Source organism: Hyperolius riggenbachi, chromosome 7, assembly GCF_040937935.1.
Source record: "Hyperolius riggenbachi isolate aHypRig1 chromosome 7, aHypRig1.pri, whole genome shotgun sequence".
Lineage (NCBI taxonomy): Eukaryota > Metazoa > Chordata > Amphibia > Anura > Hyperoliidae > Hyperolius > Hyperolius riggenbachi.
This window is the reverse complement of record NC_090652.1, coordinates 147,784,638-147,796,925: the sequence shown is the minus strand read 5'-3', so window position 1 is coordinate 147,796,925 and position 12,288 is coordinate 147,784,638. Positions and strand designations below refer to the sequence as shown.

The 12,288-nt window shown below is 42.0% G+C and overlaps 1 protein-coding gene across 3 annotated transcripts in view; it reads left to right on the top strand.

Annotated features, from left to right (window-relative positions):
- Positions 1–1,924, top strand: part of TMC5 (transmembrane channel like 5) — a 243,192-nt gene extending 241,268 nt beyond the window's left edge. For all 3 annotated transcript variants that reach the window (XM_068244746.1, XM_068244745.1, XM_068244747.1), the window contains one exon: positions 1,106–1,924. In XM_068244746.1, the coding sequence (XP_068100847.1) occupies positions 1,106–1,512 (407 nt within the window). In that variant the 3' untranslated portion in view covers positions 1,513–1,924. The remainder of the gene's footprint in view (positions 1–1,105) is intronic.
- The last annotated feature ends 10,364 nt before the right edge of the window (positions 1,925–12,288 follow it).

Below are 12,288 nucleotides of genomic sequence, written 5' to 3'. Positions count from 1 at the left end.
CGCTCCTGTCCTGTAACATCACTTGGCCACAGTGAAGCAGAACGGACATACTGCGCATTCACGGCGCAGTATGCCCGGGTTTGGAGTCGCCCAGGAGAACGGGACTGACTGGAGGAGAACCGTGAGGGATGGAGGGGAACCGAAGGTCCACTGAGTATTTGATTATGCCCCCCTACCTCGTACAGCTTCACTTTTTACCAGAGCCTTTTGGCTCTGCTCTGGTGTCCTTTAAGGAGATCTTAAAAGGGCCATCTGATTTTTAACACTGGAGAGCAAAAAAAGTGGTTTTCTGTAATTAGGGTAAGCTACAAAAAATAAGAAATCAAACCCTGCCTTGTAAGTTTTTCCCAGCCACTTTAAGAATCACTATCATGGAACTATAAAATGTAATGTAGATGTGTGCACATATTTATAAGAAGTACATTTCTGCCAGGGTTAAATGTATTATAAACTACTTTTCTCCTATGTTGCTGTTGCTTACAGTAGGCAGTAAAAATATGATTTGGACTACTCCATGTCATTGTGGAGGATTCTCAGTGTCTCCTTTATTTGTTACAAAAGCAATCCCTGGAAAGTATTTAAAAATGCCGGCCAGTCTGCCTATTAATTTATACACTATTCTGGCAGTTGGACTCTGATACCGCCATTCAGTAAGTGCTTTTGAAAATAAAAGAAATGTAAAGGACCACTACAGCAAAAAAGTAAGCAGTTAAAATCTGACATAACCAAACGTTTTGGACTAGTCCAGCACTGAGCAAACTACAGGCCGCAGGCTGTATCTGACCTGTATGTGCTGTGATTCTGGGCCACTGCTAGATGGCCAGATTCCTCTCCTGCCTCCCTCCCTGCAGAGCAGGCATTAACAAAATGGTTAACTCGCAGCTACCAGTGTCAGGTTTTCATGGCCACAGCAGTGTCATGTGACAAGCTTTTAGTACATGCCAGCGTGGCACACAGCTTGAGGACAAGAGGCTAGGAATGCGGCCTGCGGCCCACAGCCTGAGGCACAGCCCTGGACAAGTCCATCCCCTCATGGGGGATTTGCAGGCTGTAATTTATGTAAAGTCTGTAATTTATCATAAATCAAATTTTTTCCTCACCACAGAATCCAAGTCCCAGTTTCCTCAAAGGAGTGGCAGCGCCAATGCCCTTGCCCTCGCAATGAGGGCAAAGCAACAGGAAGACCTTGAAGAAGACTACCCACCAATTAACAGAATACCTAGTGAGAGGGCAAGGCGACAGAGTGAATACGAGGAGGAGCGTCCAAGTTACACCGCAGAACCACCAAATGTCATGGAAATGATGATGAGGAAAAGGCAGCAAGCTGATTTCAAGGAAGAGGAGACGAGATACAATGCTGGACCATCAAATCTGACAGCTCTGGAGATGATCAGGAGAGCTAGGCAGCAGGCTGAGTATGAGGGCCAGCAACAACAGTATGAGGCGGAAATATCCAGTGCTATGGAGATGGTGATGAGAAGCAGGCAAATGGGGGATTATGAAAGGGACTAATCAGCCTCAAACGCCTTTGCATCGGCCATGAACGCAAGATGACAAATTGAGGTGGACAATCAATAGCTCAGGTCCTTCTCAAACTGAGCAAGTAAACAAAAACTAAGATCATCAAACAGGTGATTGTAAATGCCAGTAAATGTGGCAGTTATGCAAAACTAGCTATCCGACCAGTCTGAGAATAACTAACTTTATGAATTTGCACGGAAAGTTATCTTGTTTACATATTTTATTAAAAAGATATGTGTGATGTGCAAAAGAAAAAAAAGTTAATCTTTTATGATTGTTTTATCATTATTTATTAAGTAATTTCTTCCACACGTTAGCTGTTGCTTTAATCTGTTAACTGTGGTTTATACACAAAATTGTAATATGGTTATATTTTGGCTTAATAAATAAATTTTATTTCTAAGCTTTCTTTGCAGCATTTTCAGTTTTTTTTATACTCAGTAAAAAAAGTGACTTGGGTCTTGGTGTCCTAGTCCTTATACCTTCAGTCATATCCACGTGTTATTTAAAGGGAACCTAAACTGAGAAGGATATGGATTTTTCCTTTTAAAACCATACCAGTTGCCTGACTCTCCTGCTGATCCTGTGTCTCTAATACTTTTAGCAACAGCCCCTCAACAAACATGCAGATCAGGTGCTCTGACTTAAGTCAGACTGGATTAGCTGCATGCTTGTTTCAGGTGTGTGATTCAGCCACTACTGCAACCAAAGAGATCAGCAGGACTGCCAGGCAACTGGTATTGTTTAAAAGGAAACAGCCATATCCCTCTCAGTTAAGGTTCCCTTTAACCTTTGGTAACCCAGCGTAGACCATCAGGGAAGCTATATTGGAAACCAGGGAACTGTATAGGGGAGGGGGACCACTAGACACCAGCGAACTGCATAGGGAAAGGAGGAAGGACCACTAAACACCAGGGAATTGTATAAGGGAGGAAGGCCCACGGGAGGCAGAGCCGAGCAGTAGTAGGAGTGAACCTGAGATGAATGAAATCTAGAAATGTATACATACATGGGAATTCCTCCAGCTCCCTTCATGCTAATCGGTCCCTCGCTGTCCACTTCCACCTCCTGGATCCTCCACTACAGCTCCTGTTAATCTGGCCAGTTAGGGCATAGTGTGCATGCGTGGTCTGGCCACACGCTCCCACATTGGGATCCCGTCACCAGAACGCACCCAGCCACAGGAGAGTGACAGGGGGAGCATCTGCGCCGACTGGCTGGATTACCAGGAAGCGTAGGATCCAGGAGGTGGAAGAGGATGACGAGGGACCAATCAGCATGAAGGGGGCTGGAGGAAGCCCCAGGTATGTATACATTTCTTGATTCCATTCATTGCAGGTACCTTTTAATGTTTTATGTGCGGGCTTGCACTGGGATTCGATCTCTAGTCAAAGGCCTTAAACCTACATCAAAGGAAACAGCTGTAACCAGTTTGCATCTGTTGGGATCCATTTAGTTTAGTTCTGCTGAACGTAATGTTTTTAATGCCAGTGTGAACTGAGCCTTACCCGGGAACTGTTAAAGGGAACCAGAGATGAAGCACCCTCATGTATTTTATTACATTTATCAGTAGGAACATGACAGTAAACACCTACCCTGCTTTTAGTTTCATTGTTATCTGCTTAATTAGTCTATAAGCAGCTGTGATAAGAATCCACCGACTATTCAGTCGAGGTTTGACCTGGAATCATTATAGCTGAGTCACTCTTCTGTGAAGTGTTTTCAAGCCCAAGCCTTCCCCTCTCCTGGCTTAGATTTCCTGCTTTGCATACTGAGAGCTGTGATGACTGGGAGGGGCTGCTCTGCTGAGAGAGAAGCTCCGTGGCTGCAATATGATCCCTGTGTGCTCTGTGTGCACTAGATACTGATAATAACGGCAGTTTCATTCCTATGAGAGACACTTCCTACAGGCAGTACATCATACCAAAATGAAAGCACACAGCAGCCTTTCTCATATAGCCTAGATAGCAGCCTAGTCTCATATAGCCTAGACAGCACATCCAGAACAACTCATATAACCCGGAAGGAGAAGGGATATGAGCTGGCGGCCATATTTGATTTTTCCTGGAGCAATAATGGATAAAAAATACTAAAAAAGGCACACCAGAGCGGCAAAATTATCAGGTAGAGCATTTATTCTTTACAAGCTATCAACTGATATGTTTATTTTGTGTGAAACGTTCATCTCTGGTTCCCTTTAAATATTAATTGATGTTTTGTTTTGCTCAAGGGGTAGACAAGTTCTATGAGTACATGCATCTTTCATCTCTCAATGGAAATTGAGGTTATATTTCTTGTGAATGATCAGTTTGTAATACTATAATCTAGGAATGTTAGGAAGTTCTGTTTAGGATGTACAGTATACTGTACAGAAATAGGTCCCATTAACGTCCACAAGAGGGAGACAAAGGATAACTTCTGTTATCTATATTCTAGCAATCGTATAGTCTCCCATTGCTTTAGCACAGGTGTCAAACTCAAAGCTCCACAGGCAAGTGCAGCCATCCTTGCCATTTTATGTGGCCTTCAAGAGATTTAACCACTTCACCACTGAGGTTTTTTTTTCCCTTGAGCACCAGAGAATTTTTCACCTTTTAGCGCTCCTTGCATTCATTTGCCAATAACTTTATCACTATTCATCACAACATAATTATCTATATCCTTTTTTTTTTGCCACCAATTAGGTTTTCGTCGAGTGGTACATTATGCTAAGAATTTTTTTATTCTAAATGCATTTAGGGAATAATAATAATAAAAAAAAAATCATTATTTCTCAGTTTTCGGCCATGATAATTTTAAAATAATTCATACTACTATGGATAAAACCGACTGACATTGTATTTGCCCATTTGTCCCGGTTATTACAACGCTTAAAATATTTCCCTAGTACAATACATGGCGCCTATATTTTATTTGGAAATAAAGGTGTTTTTTTTTCAGTTTTGCGTCCGTCACTAATTAAAAGCTCATATTTTAAAAAATAAAGTAATATACCCTCTTGACATACATACTAAAAAAGTTCAGCCCCTAAGGTAAATGTACTTTTTTTTATTGTCATTTTTTTTCAATGCAAACGTTTTTAGGGAGTAGTGGAGAGTGTGGGAAGTAAGGCGTTAATTTTAAATGTCTTTTTATTAAACAAAAATGGCAATTTATTAAATTGTATTTTGACTAAACAAAAATTGTATGTGGTGGCATTTGGCCACAAGATGTCTTCACGCGTTATTTTCCTGTTAGTGTACTAACAGGAAGTAATACGTGGATGTGTAACTTTGTTTTTTCACAATGACCGCGGCATCTCAATGATGCCAGTAATCATTGTAACATTGCAAACGACTTATATCAATGATCTTCCTACTAACGGGCAGCAATGAGAACGAGTGTGGGAGCGTGCGCACGAGTGAGCGGGAGTGCGGACAGCAGTGGTCGCAATGGAAATCCTTATATCTACACCCCAGGTGCCAGGATGAAGCCTACCGGGGCGTAGACATACTGTATGCAGGCGCTGAACAGTTAAATGTGCATCATTGTAAGCAATTAAATTACTAAACACTGCCTTCCCATCCACAGGATGACAGCATTTCTGGCTGAATTAGTGTCAGTTCGAGGCTATGTGCAGCCACAACCCACGTGACCCCCCCTAAGAATTAGCATGCGACCCCTCCTTTGTTCCTTGTGGCTGATAAAACACACACCTTTCCCACCAACACTCTCTCCTGACATTGCAGAGTAGCAGAGCAGTGCAACGCTGTGTTGTCTCTTTTGTTCTTCATGGCAGCTGCATGCAGTGTCGGACTAGGAGGTGAAAAACTGAGGAAATCCACCTGCTGGCCAAGCAGCAGTAACCATGTGTTATCACTCCCAATAGAAACCTGCAGCAAGTCTTCACTGTGAGCACTGCAGCAACACCGGATTACTGCTGCTTGGCCAGCAAGTGCATTTCCTCAGGTTTTCCAGCTCCCAGTCTGACACTGGTTGCATGCGTGAATACTGCCAGCTCCTGATCATGTGACATGCCCGAGAAGCCTGAGGCATGCAGGATAGAGCATGTGTCTGTTTGAAAGATTAAAGCAGACACTAAGCAGCCCCCAAGCAGGTAAACATTTAACAGATCCACTGTGCTAATCTGTAGTTTGCCACTATTGTTACTGTTGTCATTTTTGTTCAAGAGATGGGATAACTATCCTGATGCTGCTTTCTAATCTTATCTTGTGAGCTATAGCATATCTCTGATGGAGGATAAACTGCACACAGAAACCATGCTTTGATTTCTCTCAGAAACACATGCTGTTTTGTTTTCTTTTTTTTTTTCCTCCTGCTCTCTGAGTAAACTTTATTTAACACTTCCTGGTTAACCGACAACATTGTCACATGACTAGATCACTGAATAAGCTGTATAAGGGCATATGAATCATCACATATCTTAACAGTTACACCACTTTATTTGAGACTGTTCAAGAAATGTTAACTCTTAATGAACAATTTGGCCCCCAATGCATTTTATGTTTTAGATTTTGGCCACTTATGTGACTGAGTTTGACACCCCTGGACTAAAGAGAATAATTGTGAAGGAACCAACTCTAGATGTAAATTCCATGTAGAGATGAGGTTATATGTTATCCACATTGCAATATAAAAAATATGCACAAATTGCTCTTATGGTAATTATTTGCAGTGACTTTTTGATCAAAGTAGTCACTGCAAATACCGTAATTACCATAAGAGCAGTTTGTGAGTGATGAATAGTGATAAAGTTATTGGCAAATGAATGCAAGGAGCGATAAATGGTGAAAAATTCTCTGGTGCTCAAGAGAAAAAAAAAACCTCAGTGGTGAAGTGGTTAAATCTCTTGAGGGCCACATAAAATGGCAAGGATGGCTGCACTTGCCTGTGGAGCCTTGAGTTTGACACCTGTGCTAAAGCAATGGGAGACTTTACGATTGCTAGAATATAGATAACAGAAGTTATCCTTTGTCTCCTTCTTGTGGACGTTAATGGGACCTATTTCTGTACAGTATACTGTAAACACACGGCGGTTTCGCCGTGTAACAGTCTTCCGAGCGGCAATGGCCGCTCGGAGACTGAAAGCAGAGCTCAGCTCCGCCCACCAAGTAGGAGATGCGTGTTCAGCCTGCGCGCGATCTCCTGCAAAACAGAGCCCCAGGACTTTACGCCAATCGGCGTTAGGCGGTGCTGGGGCTGCCGCAGCGGCCACGCGGACGCGGTCGGCAAGAGGTTAAAGCGCTTGTGCAATGTTTTCCTATGAGAGTGTTCACATGTGAGCATTTTGATTTCCTTGAAAAAGCGCTTTGTATAGCGATTTCCAGAGCGCTTTTATGAATAAATACATTGTATTTACTCATTTGTGGGTCAAAGAGTTCACTTGCTGACTTATGCCAGGAAGGGGAAAAACTAATCGCTCAGCATATGCACTTAAAAAAGCTCAATAGCTCAAAAAAGCACTTAAAAAAAGCTCAATAGCGCAAAAACACTTTTTCAAAGCACGGTTTTCTAACTGTAAACCGCGCATGCGCAGTACTGTCATGCCGGACAGCGTGAGGACGCATAGCGGCTGGCGTGATGACGACGAGCATCACCGTTCAGGAAGTGTCAGCACGACACTCGGCCCCGGTGTCACCGGACGTGATTTCTGCGGAAGGACCGGGAGAGGAGCCAGGAGGACGTCGGAGGATCTCCCGACCTACGGTGGGATGGAGAAAGCCCCAGGTTCTAATTTTTTTATTTTTTTTTTACTCCTCGGAGTCCCTTTAAGAACTACAGTGCACTGTAATGGTATGAGTGTGCAGGCCTCGTGGTGTGCGCCTGGTGGAGGGCCCACATGTCCAGTTGTGATTGGGTGCCCAATTGATTTGCATAGGCTTCGGCTGGGCGATTAATGGAGGTAAATAGCCTCACAGTGACAGTGGGGTTGTGTACAGTAGCAGGTCTTTATGCCTACCATTGTTTTTAGGAAGCTTTATAGATTTTGTGAACTCCACTTTGTATTGTCATTTTGTACGCCACTATTATTCGGACTATAAGACACTCCTGACCATAAAACACATCTAGGTTTAGAGAACAGAAACCAGGTGAAAAATAAAAGATACTAAACTTGGTGTATCCATGGTGAAGGGGCATCTTGTGGGTTACGCCCTCGTGTCCTCCTGTGTCTGCCTCTGTCCTTCTCGTGTCCTCCTCTATGCCCCTTTGTGTCCCCCTTGTATCCTGCTCTATCCTGCCCCTTTGTCCCCCGTGTCCTCCTCTGCATGGACACAGTACAGGGAGTCCCCAATATTGCGGCAGATAAGAGGTTTGTATTAACAGGAGTTTACAAGTCAGGAACTCCCTGCATTTGGACTATAAGACGCAGTGACTTTTCCCCCTACTTTTGTGGGAGAAAAAGTGAGTCTTATAGTCCAAAAAATACAGTATATTATGCGCATGAAGACATTCTGTTTTTTTGATGGTAAAAGAAAAAGAAACTAATGAAGCAGAAGAGAAAAATATTGAAAATAAAATTAAAGTGACAATTGAAGGAAATCCCTGTTATGCCTATCAGATAGGTATATATGAACAGGGGAATAATACAGGGATGTTAGTGGCATCCATCGGGAGAAGAAAAGGCATCTATACATACAGTGGCTTGCAAAAGTATTCGGCCCCCTTGAAGTTTTCCACATTTTGTCATATTACTGCTGATAGCTTGGGGAAAGTATTTTCGTTTAGATAGAATTTAAATTGATTTTACGCATATAAAGGGTTAGGAGCGTAAAGCTTTGGTAGTATGAGAAGAACTCATTATTTATTTCCTCGGGGTCTGTTAATAACAAGCCACTGGCTAAGTGGATACCACTGATACAGTGGCTTGCAAAAGTATTCGGCCTCCTTGAAGTTTTCCACATTTTGTCACATTACTGCCACAAACATGAAACAATTTTATTGGAATTCCACGTGAAAGACCAATACAAAGTGGTGTACCCGTGAGAAGTGGAACGAAAATCATACGTGATTCCAAACATTTTTTACAAGTCAATAACTGCAAAGTGGGGTGTGCATAATTATTCAGCCCCCTTTGGTCTGAGTGCAGTCAGTTGCCCATAGACATTGCCTGATGAGTGCGAATGACTAAATAGAGTGCGCCTGTGTGTAATCTAATGTCAGTACAAATACAGCTGCTCTGTGACGGCCTCAGAGGTTGTCTAAGAGAATAATGGAAGCAACAACACCATGAAGTCCAAAGAACACACCAGACAGGTCAGGGATAAAGTTATTGAGAAATTTAAAGCAGGCTTAGGCTGCAAAAAGATTTCCAAAGCCTTTAACATCACACTGAGCACTGTTCAAGCGATCATTTAGAAATGGAAGGAGTATGGCACAGCTGTAAACATACCAAAACAAGGCCGTCCACCTAAACTCACAGGCCGAACAAGGAGAGTGCTGATCAGAAATGCAGTCAAGAGGCCCATGGTGACTCTGGACGAGCTGCAGAGATCTACAGCTCAGGTGGGGGAATCTGTCCATAAGACAACTCTTAGTCATGCACTTCACAAAGTTGGCCTTTATTGAAGAGTGGCAAGAAGAAAGCCATTGTTAACAGAAAAGCATAAGAAGTCCCGTTTGCAGTTTGCCACAAGCCATGTGGGGGACACAGCAAACATGTGGAAGAAGGTGCTCTGGTCAGATGAGACCAAAATGGAACTTTTTGGCCAAAACCTTCACCCGCAGCTTGGCTGGGGCAACTAATTGAGGCCCTTGCTTCTAGCTGAAAAGTAGGCTGCAACTACCTGCAAGCTCACACAGCAATAACCTCTTCATTCTGTATCAAGAATAAATGTTACAAATTTGGAGCCAAATATTCAGATATTGGTTTATGGGAAACAGCTGCAAATTTCACATTAAGAAATGCCATGTTAACTAGAAAAATGTTAAAAAATGATATTCAAATTTTGTATGTATGTGTTCTGGCCCATGAGATTTATCTTAACCAGTTCGGCCTATCTTAACAAGCTTCCTCGTCCAGATAGGCACTGCTGCTGCCGCCGCATGGTGCGCGCGATCGGGTGCGCGCTCCTGCCGCTAGCCCCCCGATCAGTGAATGGGAATATAATTCCCATTCACCGATTTAACTTTCCCGCAGAAAAAACAACGCTTTCTAGTGAGAGAGCGCGGTATTTCTGCCCCCCAGGAAACTTCTCCATGTTCTTTAGTTCCTGGATGCGAGATCGTTCGTATCCAGGACTTTTTTTTACTGTGGCCATCTTGTGGCCAAATAGTAAACTGCACCCACATACATTTTTAATGAAACAATTCTATTATTTTACATTTAAAAAGAGCAGTTTCCCTCCCACACCAAAAATTACCCACATACATTAAAAAAAAAAAAATACAATAAAAAACAAACAAAAACAACAGAAATAGTTACACAAGGGTCTGAACTTTTTAAATATGCATGTGCAAGAGAGTATGTTATTATATTATTTAAAATTATAAGCTTATAAATAGTGATGGACGCAAATTGAAAAAATGCACCTTTATTTCTAAATAAAATATCGGCACCATAAATTGTGATAGGGACATCATTTATAAACAGAAGAAGGGTGAGCAGACATATTCAGGCAATAACGTTTTGCTAATATAAACACAAATGTGTTCTATGTAAGGGGGTAAGGTCTTTGACCTAACTATGGAACTATACAATTAAAAGAAAAGGCACCACCTAAACAGTGGGAATGTTAGAGGAACAAATAACTGGTGCAAAAGTCCAAAGTATATGCAAATACTACTTTTATTGAGCCAATTACATAAAAAATAAAAACAATTAAAAACAAGGCAACGCCGTGCCCAGCCAACACATCCCTTGCATAATATAAATAACAAAATATGTATGCTCTGCTATAAAATGGTGAGACTGCGCAAACAGTGACCAAATGTTTATGATTATGTCAATAGCACTATGCTAGATGTGGCATGTATAACCCGATATGCAAAACCAGTGTCACAATAATGATATTTTAATAAATAATTGTGTAATAGACACTGTATTGCTAAAGTCCACAGGATACACATGCAATCACAGCAAAATGCAGTTCAGATAATAACATCTCCTGTACAGAGCATAGGTTCAGAAACAGGTGCTGCCTAATCTGTGAATCATCATATATAATAGGACCTCATAGAGGATAATTAAAGTTTGATACAAACAACAATAGTGCAAAGAACTGACAATGGGTCAAAGACCACTACTATAAAGTGCAATGAAGTCATCTCCCGATTGAATACCATAGGAGGCCTTAATATTTATGAATGAACCGACCAAAAAAGAAAAAGTGACCACAGACCATCACTATACCAAGTTCCAATAATGAAGCATGATGGATCCGCTAAAATATGTCTTTTGTGTGATAATTAGCCATGCTGATCTTATGTGTCCTTAGTTTCCTTACAACTAGGTAGTCCTGGTTCAGATTTTGATTATTATGTATCTCATACCACATTTTTATTATTCATGCCTTATATTATCTCTGTTTTTCCTCTGAACTCTTTCTTGTATTTGCATTTTTCCTTTTATCCTTATCCGTAATTATTTCTTTGTCTACTAGATGGCGGCATTTTTCTCCTCTACTCGCTTTTATATAATTTTTTTATTCTGGCCACCAGGGCCGGGCCGAGGCAGAGGCTGGAGAGGCTCCAGCCTCAGGGCGCAGTGTAGGAGGGGGCGCACAATTCATTCAGCTATCATTCCTAATTGTGTATGAAGCAGAAAGAAATAAGAAAAGGGGATACATAGCAGTGACTGCAAGCCAGATAACTAGATATTAAGGTGTTGGGGAGGTTGTGGGCCCTGTGGCCCTCTTAGTCTAATAGGAATCAGTGTGTGACGGCTGGGGTGGGAGGGATAGAGGGGCGCACTTTGGTGTCTCAGCCTTGGGCGCTGGAGGACCTTGTCCCTGCTCTGCTGGCCACTAGATGGCGAACATGCAATTTTTCCGATACTCACACGTACTTTTTTACACTACACGCTTGGCTGAACCTGGCGTGCTGACATCAGACGGCACACAGGGTCACGCCTATGATGCGGCCGCATCCTCGGACATTGTATAAAAACACGCCATTACATACTGATCATTGTCCCACAGCAGCTTCGGCGGAACTAGTCGGACGGGCGCAGGAGCGCCGTTGCAGCCGTCCCCAGCCCTCCTTATACCTTTACTCGGTAAGCTCTGCGATCTTTCTCCTCTACTTGGCTCTACTTCACGTTTTTCACACTCACTTCATTGCACTTTATAGTAGTGGTCTTTGACCCATTGTCAGTTCTTTGCACTATTGTTGTTTGTATCAAACTTTAATTATCCTCTATGAGGTCCTATTATATATGATGATTCACAGATTAGGCAGCACCTGTTTCTGAACCTATGCTCTGTACAGGAGATGTTATTATCTGAACTGCATTTTGCTGTGATTGCATGTGTATCCTGTGGACTTTAGCAATACAGTGTCTATTACACAATTATTTATTAAAATATCATTATTGTGACACTGGTTTTGCATATCGGGTTATACATGCCACATCTAGCATAGTGCTATTGACATAATCATAAACATTTGGTCACTGTTTGTGCAGTCTCACCATTTTATAGCAGAGCATACATATTTTGTTATTTATATTATGCAAGGGATGTGTTGGCTGGGCACGGCGTTGCCTTGTTTTTAATTGTTTTTATTTTTTATGTAATTGGCTCAATAAAAGTAGTATTTGCATATACTTTG